This window comes from Megalops cyprinoides, chromosome 7 (genome assembly GCF_013368585.1).
Source record: "Megalops cyprinoides isolate fMegCyp1 chromosome 7, fMegCyp1.pri, whole genome shotgun sequence".
NCBI lineage: Eukaryota > Metazoa > Chordata > Actinopteri > Elopiformes > Megalopidae > Megalops > Megalops cyprinoides.
The window spans coordinates 9,535,628-9,554,450 of NC_050589.1; the positions used below are offsets into that span (position 1 = coordinate 9,535,628).

At 47.4% G+C, this 18,823-nt stretch overlaps 1 protein-coding gene across 1 annotated transcript in view; it reads left to right on the plus strand.

Moving 5' to 3' along the window:
• plxna3 (plexin A3) overlaps window positions 1-18,823 on the plus strand; it is a 128,249-nt gene that overhangs the window by 93,451 nt on the left and 15,975 nt on the right. The window contains exons 11-16 of the mRNA XM_036532639.1: window positions 11,021-11,117; window positions 14,615-14,805; window positions 15,802-15,950; window positions 16,215-16,335; window positions 17,344-17,480; window positions 18,131-18,301. Coding sequence (XP_036388532.1) covers window positions 11,021-11,117; window positions 14,615-14,805; window positions 15,802-15,950; window positions 16,215-16,335; window positions 17,344-17,480; window positions 18,131-18,301 — 866 coding nt within the window. The remainder of the gene's footprint in view (window positions 1-11,020; window positions 11,118-14,614; window positions 14,806-15,801; window positions 15,951-16,214; window positions 16,336-17,343; window positions 17,481-18,130; window positions 18,302-18,823) is intronic.

Consider the following 18,823-nt stretch of genomic DNA (forward strand, 5'->3'; position numbering starts at 1 on the left):
CTCTCTCTCTCTCTCTCTCTCTCTCTGGGAAATGTGCACTAAAAGACAAGGTGACTTCTCATTGAGTCATAGTTCATGAAAATCTTTATCCTGGAAATCAGCAAAGAAATCGATAGATAACATTAAAACCCCTTTGTTTTCTCAATCCCGGTGAAAAATGTGGCATGTCAAAGAGCTGACATTGAGAGTCTCCTCTCTACCTCTCTCTCTCCCTCTTTCCCTTTCTCTCCGTCTCCCTCTCTCTTCTCTCTCCCTCCCTCTGTCTCGCATTGATGTTACAGACGGCTGCCTTCTGTGACCCATCTGGTTGTCACAGTAACCCCAGGGAATCTTGTAAAATAATTAGCTAGGCACAGGACGAGGGTCTTAATTTGGTCTGACAATGTGACCCAGTGAAAGGGAGTTTAGTGGGGCTGATTTGTGTGTGGAGGGGGTGGGTGGGTGGAGTAGGTGAGCGGGGGGAGGTGGGTGATGGAGAGGACATGGCCCCCGAAGTGGGGGTTGGCTGGAGTGTGTCCCCTCTCGCCTCCTGACCCCTAGAGGTGAAAGGTCGCTCGGTGAGCCTCTGCTCCTTGACAAGGCAATTAATGTCCCGTGGCAGTTTAATAATGGGGATCACGTCCCCCCCCCCTCCACACGCACACCCTTCCTCTGCGCTCTGGCCACGATTGATTGTTGTCCTCTCCGCATATGACACACGCTGCCTTGTCCGCTACATTCTGAAGGCCTGAGGAAGGACCCCGCAGTGAAGAGCAACTGTTGTCCTTCCCTCCACTTTCGCTCATTTCCTTACACTCATCACTCTTCCTGTCGGTGCCCACACCCCCCCCCTCCCTCCCTCCCCCTCAGAGCTCCTACTATGCATTTCATTTGAAATTGAAGCACATGTTTACAATCCAGTGACGTGCGGTTGGTTTGTGCCGTAGCACAAACACTGGAATTGTTCACAGTATGAAGTGACAGAAACAAAAAAGTATTTATTTTTTAAAGGATGCATATGCGGCATATTAGTTACGCTCATGATTCAATGAGCTTTAACAACGGGAGGGTCTTGTAAGAGCTCAGTGACTGATTGATTACTAGGAAGACAGTGTAAGCCATATAAACGCACAGATGTATAGCTCTGTAAATGGGGAGAGACAGAGCTGTAGGTATTTAGACACAATAGAGACAGACAAATAACATAAGGTGCGCCAATTAGTATTACATTACATTAAAGTTGCTAAGCAGATGCTATTATCCAGCATGACTTTCAGTACATAGCTTACAGTTTTACTTGTTATCGGTTTAAACAGCTGGATATTTACTGAGGCAGTTTTTAGTAAGCAGCTAGCCCAAGTACACAACAACACCGGGGAGCTGAACTGGCAATCTTTTGGGTTACAGGTCCTGTTTGTTACTACAATGCCACCCTATAGACAGATATTACGTCACCTGTCTATTGTAAAAATTGCCCTCCTAAATGTGTGATCGGCACTGCCTCCTCTAGATGAGCCGGAGAATCTGATGTCAAAGCCATCCCCTCAGGCTGACATTTGGTCACATGATCACAAATATCATTGCCTCCTTCTCTTCCTGTTCATCTCTCTCTTTCTCTCTCCCCTCTCTCTCTCTCTCTTTCTCTCTCTCTTCCCTTTACTCTTTTCTCTCTCTCTCTCTCTTTGTCGTATTTCTGTCTGTCCTGTGTCTCTGTCCCTCCCTCCTCTGTGTGTGTATATACCTCTCCACGGTTATCTTTCTCTCTGATTGCAGGGTGTACCCAGATTAATTGTCAGCCTGATTACCTGTGACACAGCACAGTGGGAGCGTAGCGTGTCCCCTACCCTGTCTCCCTCCCGCATGCCATGAATCTCCCCTGAATAGTAATCTAGCATTGGGCAGAGACATGCCGCAGATTACACACCGTCCCAGGGGTACCTGCCGCCTGCCCTCACCCCCCCTACGCACTCACTCACGCACGGCAGCGGCTATCAATCAGCGCGGCCGACAGGCCAAGGAGGAGCCGCCTCATTCCTGCAAAGCTGCAGCCAGGTGACTTTGAGGCCACGGGGTCCATGCTAATGCAATTGAGAGCGGTCCGGGATGGCCACTGCCGAACCGATCGATTCTGTTCCCCCCCCACCCCGCCCCAGCTTTCTTCTGGCTGGGAACTTTTCTGTGTCCGTCAGCACATTTCTTGCCGTTACGATGGGGACCGGTCCGGAGAAAGGGGTCAGACCAAAACGCAGAGACGTCTTGACTGATGGGCAGTAATTACGGTAATTTATAATATGTTGAGCGTATGGCAAATCACAATGTCTTTGGGTTTTTATAAGTGGGATTTGGTTGATTTAAGTCCAGTGCACGTCACTGGTTCTGCTGAGTTTGTGGTTTACCTCAGATGACCGGGTGGCCGTCAGAATGTTTGCTCCATGCAAACATGACCTCAGTCCATTCCGGTAAAAGCTACAGGTCATGTGACAGGGTTGCTCAGAGTAGGCCTGGTAACGAGTTTTACGCCAGGTCATCTGGGGGGTCAGGATTCCATCATGTTTTTGACGAGTCATCACCTTGTCCAAAAAAGAACATGGACTTGTTTGTGGCCTTAAATTACTGACATGAAGGTAGGTGGTGAGTGTACAGTGCATCACCCCTTCATGCATTTCCTGCAGCTGTATGACGTGCATGACTTTCCAACCAAAGGTCACCCGCAGCAGTTCATTGGTGACAGTCCAGCAACACGGGGGGTGGGTCTGTGGGCGTGTCCATGAGGACTGTGGATTTCGAGCAGGGTAGAAATCACTCAGAAAAACATGGCTGTCAAACCAAGCTGGGCAATCATGCAGCAAGCGGAGAGTTGCGTGGTAACGGCCGTAGGGAGTGGGGGGGGGGGGGGGGTGGGGTGTAGACTATAATGGAAAGTGGCTTATTTTTTTTTAAAACCCAGCTAAAATCATTCACTGGTGTGGAAGGCATGTTCTACTGTACCTAAGGTTGGTCAAGGGACCACGCTGGCTTTCTCATGAGTCTCGCCATGGAAACGGAGCATCTGATCTCCCAGCTGCCTTCACTCCTCGTCCGTCTGCCATTTTGCGGTCTTTTCTGTTCGCCCAGCGATGGCTGCTCTTTTGGACCTGCAGCCTCCCTGCGGCCTCCCTGAATGCTCTCCGCATCGTCCCCCCTCATCAGACACCACTCAGTAGCCAGGTCAATGGCTGCTTCCTGCCTGGGCTGGATAGGTCATTTGCAGCTGATACACAGAGTCTCCCACCTCTTTCATCAGTCCGTCGCGCTGCTGTAGTTTCATGCTTTTTTTGTTGCTCGGCGTCTGTCCTGAGGCAGGATTTCTCCCATTAGGATGACTCACTGTGTTGAATTGGACCTCGGGTCTGTACGCCTCTCCCTGCTCTCAGAAGGGCCACGGCGTGCCGACACCCTGCCTGTTTCGTGACATCTATCGCCTCCTGCCCGAGACGCGTCGTACCTGGTCTCACTGCCAAACAAAGTGCCTCCAGCTCACGGCGACCTCGCGCCCAGGCAGAGTGAGACTCAAAGATGCTGCTCGAGGAAAGTGCAGAGGACTCGCCGTGTCCTTTTTTCCCCGGAGACACAAATTCTGTGCAGCAAATAGCATGTTGTGCCTGTGTCATGGATGCTGCCAGCACTCCTCATCTATAACAGCCCACTGCCTTTACGTCTTGCCAGTTGACTTTCACTTCTCTGGCTTTTCCCACCTGGTCCTGGCTCCTCATCCGACCCATGATATAACCGTAGAGTGCACACACGCGCGCACACACACACACAGTGTTCCTCCCTTTCAGGCTTCTGTCACAGCTAATCCTGAAATTGTTCAGGGTGTTCTTCCAGCTTTGATGGCTAATGGTTCAGGGTGCTCCTTGAGCTATGATGATGATAAGCTATGATGAGAACAGTCCAAACCCATTCTTCCATGTCCCTGTCCAACAGTGTCTCTTAATGACAGGGTTCTTTTTGTCTGGTTTGGTTTTTTCCCGCATCTCTTTCCTCAGTGTAGTGGATACCGTTTCCCTTTTAAAGGTCTGGGCTCCATGTCATCTCTCACTCTGTCAATACATTTTAATTCATATAGTGATGGGGCATTGAAGAGTACAATTTCATTTTCCAATGTTGCCACAACCAAGTGTCTACGTGCTGTAGAAGTTATAAACAAAGAGACTGTATCAGTCGCCGAAGACTAGGACTTATGAGACTATTTTCCTTGAACTACCAGGCCTTTCACTAAACTTAGGTCACTCAGGTAATATATCTTAAAATGCTGCTACTCTTCGTTTTAAAAAAGTGACATTTCATGGCTCGTTTAGCCACTGCTTATCTTCCTCTGTTTGTAATATGGTGGGCTTTAGAATTTCAGTGTGAAAGGCGGTGAGGAGTGTGCGTGATTGTGTTCATCTGTGTGTGTTCATGTTTGTGTGTGTGTGTGTGTGTGTGTGTGGTCGTCTGTGTCCGTGTGTTCGTGCGAGTGCCCGCATGCGCGTGTGTCTGTGGATGGACGGTGTAGGTGTAGAGCACTCACCCTTGACGGGCGGGCCTGCGTGTTAATGATGTTGTCCGGGTTACGGGGCCGGCTGAGTTTTCTGTCAGGGATACCGACAGGTACAGCGCATTCACCTGAAAGCGGAGCTCCGCAGCACACAGACGTGACAGCCTGTCCTGCAGAATGCTGGCTACCGCTATACGCCATCCTGACTCTGTTTGTTATGCACTGTCTTAGCTAGCCAAGCTGAAAGAGAAACTGCTGGAACAAACACACGGATTCGCTTGTACGCCCCCTCCCCTCTCTCTGTCCCTCCTTCCGGCCCTCTCTTCCTTTGATTTTTCTGCCCTTCTTTCTCTGCCTCTCTCTTGCTGTCTCTCTCTCTCTCTCTCTCTCACACACTCTGTGCTCTCCCTCTCCTCCCCTCTTTCTCTGCCTCTCTCTCAATTTTCAATTTGAAGTTGCTTTATTGGCAGGACAGACAGTCCCTGTGTTGCCCAAGCAACGAGACAAACAATACATTAATTAATCAAATATGAAAGAAAAGAATAAAGGAAAACACATATACATACAGGTTAAATTGAGAAATAATAAGCAATAAATAATGACTAACAAATAACTAATAAACATCTCTCTCTCTCTCTCTCTCTCTCTCTCTCTTAACACAGATGAAATTCTTGTATACATAAGATTTCACACACTCAGATGGGCACCAACATGGACCGAACCTGACTATACCGCACTCAGCCAACGCAACTCACAACCAGAACACTGATCCACAAAAACATTTATCAAGGCCTTCTTACCTACAGCACTCTACGTACACCGAGTAAGCTGGAGAGCTTGCTAACATTCGACAGCCACATTCCACTGACACTCATCAGTGCTTTCTGATTGGCAGAAGTGTTGGAGACTGCAGATGTAAATTAGTCTTCAGTCCAGATGGCAGTCTCTCAGTATGAACGATGTTGCACTTAGTTGTCAATGTTCTTATAGTCAGGTGTGAGATAATAGCAGGCAGATAGCGTGCTGTAGGACATACTTATCAGAACTATGAGAAATTACCCTCTGTATGAGAACTTATTTCATTAGCTGTCTACCCTTTTCAGACTTTCACCAGCTCGTCACTGCCTCCCTCATGTTTGCTATGTTGACATTATACTAGGTGCTCCCATTTCAATTTTGTCTGCTCCAAATTACTGTGACAGAATGTACTTTTGCACAGTAATAAATGTAACTTTTGGTAACTATATTGTGTGCGGGTAACATTTTGACAAACCCAAAGATGATTTGTTGTTACCCTCATCCAAACTGAAAATTTGAAGTGTAAATGTTTTTAAAAATCTTACTGAGACTAACAGACCCCATGCCAAACACACACACACACACACACACACACACCGAAACTCACAAAATCAGACACATTAATTAGATCCAAGCAGTAATTCAGGTTCACAGCTGTAACATATCGTCTAGAAGTTTGATTTGCTACCACACCATAAAGCATAGATGTTTTTGCACCTTAATCCAGGCTAATACGTCATGGTATTTTTTTCTTTCCTTTATCTGTCTCTTGTCTTTTGATCTGTACTGCAGACATCAGCAATACACAGCCATACCCTGAATAAATCAGTGTGAGCTACTGCTCCCTCCTCACGCACACACACACGCGTACACACACACGTGCATACACACACACATACAGACTGTCTCCATTTCAGTTTTTGAATAAGTGGTATTAAATGTATAAGGACAGTCAGCACTCTTTAGCATTTGCCTTGGTAGCTGCTGGCTGGAGTTCAGTATATTTTGTGAGGCTTGCACCAAAATGCACAAGATTTTTTTATTTTTCATCCAGATAAAAGCGCGAATATCCAAAATGATCCCATGAACATAAGTGTTGCTAAGCACTGATGACCCCATAGCGACAAGCCCCGTCAGCGTTACCCAGGAAACGTACAGTAGAGGGCTTTTAAACAATGACCAAGTTCTGAACTTCCCTCTGGATGGAAAGTGTTCTCACAAAGAACACCATTATGGTAGATCCGGGGTAGTGAGGCTTTCTGAATGTGAGAAAAAGAAAGACACTTAACGGTTATTTTTCTTGGGCTTTTTAAACCAGCTTGCCATCATTATCGCATTGTGGAACACTCCAAGTGCTCAATCAGACAATCACTTTAAAATGTTTTCCAATTTGCCTCCCGCTTTTTAGACCAGGGCTGGAATTGACTCAAGACTTTGACCTTCCCATTAATCACCAGTTACAAGCCTGGTGCTGTTTTACACTTCATGTTTTATGCTAACATGGAAATATAAAGTGCTGTTCACAGTGTAGCTTGGTCATTATTTGGGGTTCAGGGGTGCCGTGAAGGGGTTCATAGGTGGGGGGTTTTATGGTGTTGCAAGGTTTAATTTAACCGTGCCTACGTTTTGCAAGTGAGTTCTCCAGTGAGTCACACTGGAACAGGCAGCAGTGTATTCTAATGATCTGCTTGGCACCGTTTAACAGCAACGGCCCTGCTGAAAACACTACCATCTGGTGCGACATATTCTGTTCTCCGGCATCTACCCCGACTTCATACGTGTGTCCGGGACATTCCGGAAGGTCAGTCAGCGGTGGGATTTAAGTCAGCACTTAGTGCTGTGGAACATGCATCTCGTGCCTCAGGGATGGAGAACAGCATATGTGTCACGGGTCTCATGCGCTGCGCAGAATTCTGATGTATCAGACATGTATAGACACCCATTGACTGTGTGGAGCAGAATAAAGGGGGGAAAGGAGTCAGTATGTTTTTCCTTAACTGTGTGGCATGAAGGGACCCGGATGACCAAAAACCAGAGGGTTGCAGGTTTGAGCTTGAGGCACGACCTCTGCATGCTTCTGCAAGGCCCTTAACCTCAATTACTTCAGTAAATATCCAGCTGTATAAATGCATTATTTGTAAACATTCAAGCCGCGGAAGTTTACTTTTGCATGGGTCACTGCTGAGTAAATCATTTGAAGGGTGATGATATCTGGTGTGGGAGAGTGTGAGGTGGTAGCCATGTGTGCCCCAGTCTTTCTGTACAGAAATGTGTTTTTCTATATTTCGTGCTGTGTGTGCATTTGGATTGTCCACTTCGCGTTAATCAGCGTTGTGGTTTTAGATTGGCGGCAGCACGCCAAAGCGTGCTAGCTTCACTGTCCCTGATTGGCACAAACTGAAACGAGTCACTCAGCAAGACGAGCGGATTGATCAGCCATTTGAAATTTAGGACCACTGCTTCTGCTGATCTCTCAAGTTGCATTTATGTCCCTCTGGAGATGGAAATTCTGTTTCCCCCAGCTGGAAAACAGCAGGGAAAGCGATACCACTTGGATGTTTTCACTGAGAGCAGCGAGAGGGCATTTCGGTCATGGGGAAGGAATGCTTGGGTTTTCCTTGGACCCCGGCTCTCACCTCAACTATGATGACACAGACCCCGCTGTCCTTCCAGTGCAGCACCATGCAAGTCAAATTCCCCTTTTTAGGAAAGTGCAGGGAAACCGCATCCATTCTTTATAAGCGTATGGTAATAACAGATTATTGCCTGCATCGAGACAAAAAGCCCTCTCCAAAGGGTGAGAGTCACTCTTTTTACGTACCATATTTTTTGCAGCTGCACATTTTGGTCTCAGTTTTAAACCTTCAACATTTTCATTGGTGAGCTGTAATGAAACATGTTCTCACCATGCAGTTGTTGGTCTAAGATTATTCATGGAGAAAGGATCCATTTCCTAAATTTGTTTGTATGTTGTAGTTGTTGTTGTTTTTTTTTAATTAATTATTTTTTTACCGAGATCTGCCTAATGTTTTACCTTAATTAAGTCCAAACAGGGAAGCTTTTATCATTGAGGTTAATTGATTTTCACTCTAACTTGAAGGACCCATTTAGCAAGACACAGAAGACAATTGCAGCCAGTTTTGCTACTGGCATCTGTCTTGTGTAATACCTTGAGATATTTATTCTCAATGTTTAAAAAAAGAGATTGGGTGGGTGGGTGAGGGGCATTCAGTTGGTCTGCTATGGGTCTTTGTCCTTAACTCTGAATAACAAATATAAGTAAGTCTTATTTTTGAAAAGTACTGTGGAAGAATGTAAAAAATGCAGTAGTTGCTTTTACTTAGAGTTTATGGCCAAGCGCCATAATATTTAGATTGAATATGTTCCTTACTCTTTGAGTGTGGTAATGTACAAGATATTAGTACGGGTCTAGATATAGATTTGAATTAAAATTTAATGAAGAATCAAATGTACTTTTGTTACCATATTTTATACTGGGGTAGATTAGCTGTAATAAGCACCTTCTCAAGTTGTTACTTATCTCATATACTTTCATTTCTCAGGTCCTTACCTTTTTTTGCCTGAGAATAAAATGAACCACTTTCATCTGGGCAAAAGCAGCAGCATCTTCTGTGACAAATCAAAACGGAAGCTGATCAATAAAAACCAAATGAAAAGGAAAAATAAGAATATAAAGCAGTTATATGTCGTATCGTAGGCTGATGTGTCTATCCCGTATGCCCCAGAGACACGGCGGATTCATCTGTTAAAGTTACCGCAGATTACCTGGGTGTCTTTTACAGTCAGGGCCAATGTGTGGCGTGACAGAACCAGGCCAGCTCGTCTTCGCGTGCCTCTCAGATCCAGAGTTACCCACGGCCCGAGCAAAATCAATCCACAACTGACAGAGATAAGCCTCATTGTATGGGCCAACACAAAAGCTTCCACCCACTTACACAGCCACTAATCTCCACAAAGCCGCCCGCTCTTTCGCTCTGAAAGGGAGGGAATGGGCTAGGAAAATACATTACATTCCCCCCCCAAAAATACCCAGCGCCGCGCGCCGCTCCTGCGGACTTCGCCATCAGGGCCCCGCGGGAGCACCGATGTCATCGAGCGCGGCGGTCCATTTCGGCCGTGGCCCTCCCCGCGCTTCCAATTCCAACCCTCGGCGGCTGCCTCTGAACATGCTCAGACGGGAAGCAGTCTCTTCATAGAGCAGTGAACGCTCTTGACAGACAGAACTAATTACCAGCCATCACTGTTCATTTCGGGCTACTGATTCAGCTCGCAAGTGGATTCTGCACTAAATCGCAGCAGCCAGATGGTTTAACCAGACATTCTAAAGCTGCCCTTGGTTTTTGTCACTAATGAATTAAATCTGCACTCTCCGTAAACATTTACGAAGGCCAGGGTGATCCCAAATAATGCATTTGTGCTAGGTAATGGCTACTGAGGGTAATGTAGAGGAAAGCGCCAGAGGTGAATGGGGTAAAGCCATGTTGTTGTTATTCCGCGGTTATATCTCGGCTGTAAATGGTTTTTTGGGTTATAAAGTTATGTGGGGAGGAATTTGCTTAGACTGATGTTGGTGATCCATGATTGATCTCAGACGAGGGCTGTAAATATCACCTTCCCCTCCCTGCCTCTCCCCCACATCTATATAGACGTAAGGGCAATTGGATCGCGTTGTCGTCAGGTTCAGTGGGTTCGGATGCAGGCTTTCAGCACCCGCAGCGGCGAATTCCTTGCTTGAATTCCTTCTAGATAATTCTCCGAACAGCTGCACAAAACTTTAACCCACCACCACACCACGGACAATTTTCCACTTTTGATGGCCTTCTACTTCACTGAGATTCAGTTGAGGCTGTTATTTCCTTCTTTTTATATTTGCCTGTAATATGGATGGAAAAAAAATAACTCCTGGGTTACATTTGACATTTCCATCAGTCCATCTACCAGCAGTTGGAATGTGCATTTCCTCCATCCAGATTATACATTTGGTATGTTATGAATGTAAATTTAGATACTGCAGATTCTCCGCCTGGCCCTTATAGCCAATATATCAAATTGTACCATGTCTAATTTTGTCGGAGAGGGTCACTTAATGCAACGTGGGCCCTTTTAATGCTGAGTCCAAGCCCTCCGCCCCCCACAACCCCCTCCTTCAACCCCACCTGTCTGCCCCCATTTCTCTAACTCCCTCTTCTGAACAGTCTTAAGTGTTCCTCCCGCCCGCCGATCGATTCGGCCGATCAGCGATATTCTCCCAGGAATGCGTTTGCTAAGTGCTCTGAGTGTTGCTGCTAATTAAAACACAGGCAGTAAAACCACCATCACCCCCCTTTTTTTTCACCTGACAGCCAGCCACATTCTGCGGGGGTCGCCTGTGCTGCCCGAGCCATTGTCTGAGGAAGGGGCGTGGCGCTTTTTTCACAGACCCAAAACCCTGTTTTTACAGTGCAGAAGCAACCAAGTAGTTTGGTACAAGGAAGTTGGCATCCTTGCTAGAAATAGTGACAAGCTATAAAATACATCTTACCTTGCCTTCATCGTGTGGGTAAGCTGCACCACAATAATAAAGTGAAATGCTTCACATACTTCAATGGTTTGGATGGTAAGGTAGAAAAGGATGTTTTGACTTGGTGTTCATGCATGACTTGCCGCTCGGTTCTTTTGAGCAGCAGTTGACCCCCCCTCGTCTCCCTGTCTGTGTCCCTACAGTACTGGTATGATGGCGATGAGGTGGGAGACCTGCCTGTGGATTTCTCCATTGTTTGGGATGGGGACTTCTTCATTGACAAGCCTGCTACCATGAAAGGTACCTGTCCTTCTCAAATCATGTCTTCTCTTAACCACCGCTCACTGTTTTACATCTGTAAAATGCAATGAAGGTACGTCTGGTTTGCTGTGTATGATCTGCAAAAAAGGGGCAAGAGAAGACTGCACATTGATCTTTTCTGGTCTAGTCTTAATTCACCCCAATCCTGACCAACAAGTACAACCTAATTCTGGGAAGAGAAATTTTGGGACGCCCTCTAGTGGTGCTTCAGTGTTGAACTTTGCCCACCTAGTGTACAGTGAATACATTAAGCTGCTGTTACTCATGGTGTGCTGTACCTTAGCTGCTGGTGTTCTGCAGTTTTTTTACAGTTGTGTTTCAAACGGGTACTGGCATACACAAGGAATAACTTACACAGTCAGGCCATCAGCCTACAACCACAATATCAAAGTTAGTTAAACTGCCTTTTCAAGGTAGTAAAATGAAAATAAAAGCATTTTTTGTAACAGTGGCTCTGTTCTGAAAAATCCTGTTAAACAGTGTCCAACACACAACATTACAGTAGTTAGAATGCACCATTTAAAGGCTTCATTAGACTAGCACACCAGTACACTTACCTACTCATCACTTACAAGTTCAGTGCAAGATATTCCCTTAAAACAGTGTTGTAGTTCACCATCTGCGGCTGCATTTCAGAATGTAGCATAATATACTGTGGTAGTCCAGTATAGTCAATAACTACAGATAAAGCTACTTTAGTACACCAGTACAAAGAGTGTATTTCAGGTTAAAGACCCAGTTTAACTCACTTTTCACTTTAATACAGTTTTTAAAGGGAACAGATTATGCTGAACAATGTGACTAGCTGTCGACATTGAATCGATACAGCAAGAATTTCCTGAAAAATTAAGTCTTATCTTGTTTTGAGTCTGTGTGGATGGTTTGCCCTAGATTTCATAGTATACAAGTGATACCTTTGGGAAATATGAAAAGTAATATCTGTAAATCTTAACTGTACTTCCTAAAAGTGTATTTTGTCCCAGTGTATTGAAGTGTCTGTTGAGTTTAGGAATTATTTGAGGAGTGGCACTTGCAGTGTTAGCTAAAGCCATGCAGGTTTTTACCAGCTGAATGCAATGCTGTAACAGCCAAATGGCATCTGCTGCTGATGGTTTATTCTCAGGAATCAATTAAGAAAAGTGTGTTACACTTAATCATTTTAGATAGCTAGCATACAAAGTTTATGTTCGGGAGCATTTTGCTTGCTAAGCAAAGTAGCAGCCACCGTGCTCAGCAATTCTGCTCGCGACCTAACGCTAAACTCATCAGACGTTATGGTCATATTTACATGATGGTGTCACTCTTACAATGTTGCCGAACGTGTGCTGGATTTTGAATACATTACGAATGCTGTGTGGTCAGTAAGCAGGTACCTACAGATAACAGTGCTAGGGACTGTTGTTTTGTAGTGCTGAGCGTGATCACCAGAGATGGGAGCCAAACCCTATAGTCTGTCACTCCACTGTGTAAGGACATCTGTAAAAGGCAAGGACTTAGTGTGAGGCAGAAGTTTTCTGCTTTAAAGCTCTCAGTTGTGATGTCACCTTACCTTACAGGTGTGATCACTAAAATATGTACCTAATGAACTACGCTACGCTAGTTGTCATGCTAGCTTTGTTAATAACAATACATCACAGTACCAGAATAGTTTTCTGCAGTGTTGCTCTACCTGTGTCGGCTAGCTGTCTAATAAGAGGAAAGAATGTGTTGGAAAGCGCAAATTGGCCATGCTAGCGTAGTTTCATATTTTGAGCTCAGTGACATATCCAGCCATAGAAACCGCATTAGCTTGTGAGTGATGTGGCCTAATTTACATATTGGGTAATTAATACTTACCAAACGCATCACCTGTATGTTAAATAATTGAATCATTGTAATTGTACTTAATGTTGTCATGGTGGCTGAACTAGGTTTAGCTAGCTAGCTTGCTAGCAGTCTGTCTGAACACATCATTAGGCGAGGGCAGCACCTGGGAGGCCTGTGTCAGGTGATTGGTTGATTTGGAAGGTAACAGATTGCCTAGCAACTGCAGCTTTGCTTCCATGCATGACCGTATATCAGTAACGTATGTACAATTTGTAATAAAGTCTTATGAATAAAAAACACATGTAGTGCAGCAAACCTGTACATGTTACTGTATAAAATATAGAGTAATATTGCTATATGGTAGTTGTATGTCACTTAAAAGCTGTATGAGGAGTCAGCATTTAATTTTTGTGAAACCAGACAGATTTCCATAGTCTTGCCATGTTTCACACGCAGACTAATTACTGTACTGAAATAGACTGAAAACCAGCAGAGCCTGTGGCCCTTGAGGGTGAGAGTTGTCTATCTCTGCTGTACTGTAATTAAGCCATACAAAATGTGGACCCCAGTGCTGTGCTTCTATCACACTGTTCGTGATTCGAGCACTGTGTCAGAAATAGTCACCAGATAATGGGATTTCTTGATTTGTCATGTTTCACATAGTAAGGTGATTTGGAGACTTAATATTTCATTATGAATGTAATCACACAGTGGTTGTGTATCTACAGGACATGCACACATGCACATACATATGCAGTCATACAGTCAGTTTTTTGTTTTGTTTTTGTTGTATTATAAATAGTCCTCATTCTTGTTATCTCTATTAGAAAAGTAGGTCATATTTTTTCCTCCAAAGAGTATGATTTTATAAACTGCAAAATTCTGATTATCATAGCAAGTCCTCCCCTGTTGTTTTTGGACCTGACATGGAGATCTGCAGAAAAGTTTAGCTTAAACCCACCCACCCCCCGCCTGCCCCGCCCCCCACCCTCTTTTCCTGTGGGCCCGTCTCTCATACCTAACTATGCAGTCCTTCTGACGCAGAGGCAAAAATCGGCCTCCCATTTTTGTCAGCCAGAGAGTATTTAATCTCATGGTTTCTGCTGGAGTTCTCAGAGGCAGAATGTCAGCCGTTCGCCGTCAGACGGCAGATTCCATCTCTCATCGGTGATTGGCTGCTTGTGAAGATTAGCACACGGCTGGCGGTGCAGCCGGCCCTCTATCTGATCAGACTCTCCTCCTGCACCGGTCAATGGCCATGTCTAACTGCCCTCACCTTTACACTGGTGTTATCTGAGCCGAGCCCCACCATCACTGTCTGGTAGCGGTGTGGGGGGGGACGCAGATGGGAGATATCCGTGTTAGCTGTTATAATCTGGGGACTGAGTCCGGCAGCATGGCAGTAATGCATTTTTTTTTTCCCTTCGCTCTTGGTTCTCAGTAATAGCAGTTGGGTTTATTCTTGTCTGGCTGCTTGTGTGATTGGCTGTTTTTCCCCGGTGTCCCCTACTCTGGTGGTTCATGTGATTGGCTGGTTTTCCCCGGTGTCCCCTGCTCTGGCGGCTCATATGATTGGCTGTTTTTCCCCCGTGTCCCCCCACTCTGGCGGCTCATGTGATTGGCTGTTTCCCCCCTGTGCCCCCCCTCCCCCACCCCACCCCCGCCCTCAGCGCTGCTGTATAAGTGCGAGGCTCAGAGGGACAGCTGTGGCCTGTGTCTGAAGGCGGACAGCTCTTTCGAGTGCGGCTGGTGCCTCGGGGAGAAGAAGTGCCTCCTGCGCCAGCACTGCCACGCCCCCGAGCACAACTGGATGCACCAGGGCCGGCGCAACGTGCGCTGCAGCCACCCGCGCATCACCAAGGTAGGGTGCGCCTCCCCATACACCCACCCATCCCCGCATCATCAAGGTAGGGTGCGCCTCCCCATACACCCAGCCCTCTCTGCATCATCAAGGTAGGGTGCGCCTCCCCATACACCCACCCATCCCCGCATCATCAAGGTAGGGTGCGCCTCCCCATACACCCACCCATCCCCACATCATCAAGGTAGGGTGCACCTCCACATACACCCAACCCTCTCTGCATCATCAAGGTAGGGTGCGCCTCCCCATACACCCACCCATCCCCACATCATCAAGGTAGGGTGCGCCTCCCCATACACCCAACCCTCTCTGCATCACCAAGGTAGGGTGCACCTCCACATACACCCACCCGTCCCCGCATCATCAAGGATGGGGTACCTCCACATACACCCAGCCCTCTCTGCATCATCAAGGTAGGGTGCGCCTCCCCATACACAGGTGTCCTGCACCATACAAGGTAGGGGACACCCCCCCCCCCCCCCCTCCATACACTCACCCATCTCTGTATTACCAAGGTAGAGTGTGCCCTCTTACACCCAGCCAGGCCTGCATTACCAAGGTAACACATACAATCTATCCCAATTAGCAACGGTAGGATACACCTCCACATTACAGCACACTCCCCATATACCCACCCCCTATTAAACAAAGTACCATATGTCCCCCATCTTCAGCTGCTGATTAACCAACATACAGCGCATTCTTGCACTCCTCAGTACCCCCGCCCTCCATAACTGAGAACCGCCACTACCCCATCATTTACTCCCACATTACACACCCCTTAATTCCACACATGCATTACCACAAGATGGCACGCCCTCCGCTCCCAAGTAAACAAGAGATGAAATTTCCCCTGCATTTCCAAGGTTGGACACGCCCCTGTCCTCTGACCCCTGAATAAACAAGGCACTATAAATGTCCATTCCAACCCTCCAACAGTGACTGACACAAGCAGTGTTTCCCTGTGACACGTGTCCCCTCTCCCTGTACCTCCAGATACGGCCTCTGACGGGGCCCAAGGAGGGGGGTACCCGAGTGACGATGGAAGGGGAGAACCTGGGCCTGCAGGTTCGGGAGATCACCCACGTGCGCGTGGCCGGGGTGCGCTGCAACCCAGTGCCGTCGGAGTACATCAGCGCAGAGAGGTGAGCGTGCTCTCTCTCTCTCTCTGATAAGAGCCCCGCTAATGGGAGCCCTGATATCATCTATCCTGCATCCTTTGTATAATTAGCGCTGGAGTGCTGGGCTCTCTGAGCCCGGGCACGGATGCTCATGCTGAACCGGAGATTCAGACACGTGGCGTGTGCCGCGTGCCATGTGCAATGTGATGTTTGGCATGTGACAGTATGGCAGGTGACGGGTGCCGTGTGTCATGTGACCCACGCTGACGTTCCCTCTCTCTCTTGCAGGATCGTGTGCGACATGGAGGAGTCGCTCCTCGCCAACCCCCCCGGAGGCCCGGTGGAGCTGTGCATCGGAGACTGCAGCGCCGAGTACCGCACCCTGTCCTCCCAGACCTACTCCTTCGCGGTATGTTCCCCTCGCCTGACCTTGTCTGTCCCGGTGGGGGTGCGGGGGTGGCCACGGTCGGGCCTGGCCATCGGCACGCGTTCTCTGGCTCAGTGGAAAGGGAAGGGATGGGCCAGTCACAGCCAGGCCCTCTGAGCTGGCTCGATGTTGCCATGCACATGGAGGAAAAATGTGGCTGTAAAAATGTGTGCCGGATGTGATGTAATTACCCGGGTCCTCCCCCGCGGAGCATTAGGCAGTGTGGCACGGATGGTGGAGAGTGGACCGCTTTCCAGCAGCGTCTGCGCTGCGTGTGGGGAATGAATGAGCCTGATCGTCCCCTTTAAACGAGCGATCAATACAGGCCTCGCCGCCTCATACCAGAGGAGGCAAATGCATCTCCCTGCAAACGAATACGTGTGCAGAAGGCAATTACGCTGCTACATGGGTAAATAAAAAGAGAGACAGGTCTGCCCAGCTGACAGCCACAGCGTAGGGTGCCGGTGACCGATTCAAATCAGTTTATAAAGGGGAGAAAAAAATCATTTTGCCAGCAATCGTGAGAACATTTTCACATTTTCCAGCAACCATCAAAAGGGTCTGTCTGTGTCTCTCTCTCTGTGTGTCTGACTGTGTCTGTCTGCGTCTGTCTGTATCTGACTGTGTCTCTCTGTGTCTGACTGTGTCTCTCTGTGTCTGACTGTGTGTGTGTGTGTCTGTGTGCATGTGCACAAACGCACGTGCATGCATTCATGTTTTTGTGCACATCATTACAATGCACGAAATACAAGAAAACGGAGCCAATGCTGTCGTGAGTTCGGCCCCACATGCACCTCTGTTAATCCCAGGTTCAGACACAAAGCGTTCCCAGCCCAGGTGGCAGGCTTCACACAATGCCTTCTTTCTGCTGAAACCTGGGAAGTGTAACTACACCCACTCTGGCTCTGTGGAGGCTTTCAGTCCCTGCCAGCGCTGATGAAAACAGCAGATTACAGCTAATGTGTCCGCTCGTACCACTTCCTTTCCCAGACTCCCAGCTTCAACAAGGTCCACCCAGAGAAGGGTCCCTTGTCGGGGGGCACCAGGCTCACCATCACCGGCAGACACCTGGACGCTGGAAGCGCAGTGAACGTGTTTCTGGGCCAGGGAGAGTGCCAGTTTGTCAGGTCAGTACTAAGTGCGGTGTCCTGCAAATTCAACAGAATTACTGGACCTGCGCTTAACTCTTCTATTTAAACACTCAGCTCTTGAATGTGGCCAAGTAAATGAGAGTTAATACATTTAATACCCAAAAAAAGGTTACGCAACAGCCGGGCTGAGTGCGGTGGGTGTGCAGCAGGATTCTGAGGTGTGAGTGAGCATGTGATTGCCAGCTCCGGAAAGTGACATCACCCCCGAGAGCCAGAATAAGAGTGTGATCAGCTTCCTTCGCTAGCTCACTGAGCTCTCATTGCAGCAGGCAGACGCAAAGGCCTACAGTTACACATACACACACATACACTTACACACAAACACGCACACAGACACATACACATAGACAGACACACACACACACACATACATATACATATATATACACAACACACGTGCAGATGTGAACGAACGCATGTCTCAGATTTATTACTTGGATTATGGATGATTATGGAGAAATCTTACTTGATTTTGTGTAAATGAAGTACGCGTTCGCTAGTTAGGCAAATAGAAGGAACACGGAATTAAGCAAGAGAGAGTATGACATGTACGCTACTGTTCAGACGTGTTTTGACAGATTTTGCCCAAAAGGAGGAGTAAGAGATGACATTTTCGCCCTCTGCAGGAGAAACACGCGGGACATTGTGTGTGTGACCCCACCCTCGCAGTCCGGCTCGGGACCCAGCCCCATCAAGCTGTTCATCGACAAGGCCGAGGTCACCAGTGCAGAGACCCGCTACCTGTACACCGATGACCCCACCATCTCCAGCATCGAGCCCAACTGGAGCATCGTGAAGTGAGCTCTCCCGCCGCGGGCCGTCAGCACCGTCCCAGCATGCACCACTCAGAGCGTGTCTGGGGTTTTAAAGGGAGGCGAGCATACCATCCATTACCGCCAGAAAGACCTCCGGCGCAACATCTCCGGGAGATTAAAACCCCAATCCTGAAAAGCACAGTTTCGACATAGATAAGGTCCCATCATGGCAAATTTGTCATGGCACTCTGTAATATAATAGACAAGAACTTATGAAGGCTCGGCTGTGTATGAATTCCTAATACATTGTGCCCCAAGGGGCCCGACAAACGACCCACTCTTTCAACGTCCCAACATTTCTCTCTCTGCACCGAGCAAACCGTATCGACCGCACACTCCCATTCAGAGCAGACGTCTGCCGCGTGTTTATTTTTGGACTGTGCTTTTTAAAAAATTCCTAGACACAAGAAAACCTTACACATGATATGTCTCGCCTGAGTGGGCTTGAAGTCCTTTTCCGTAACACTGGTAGCAGTGTAGAAACACTACACAGATGCAGTGTGT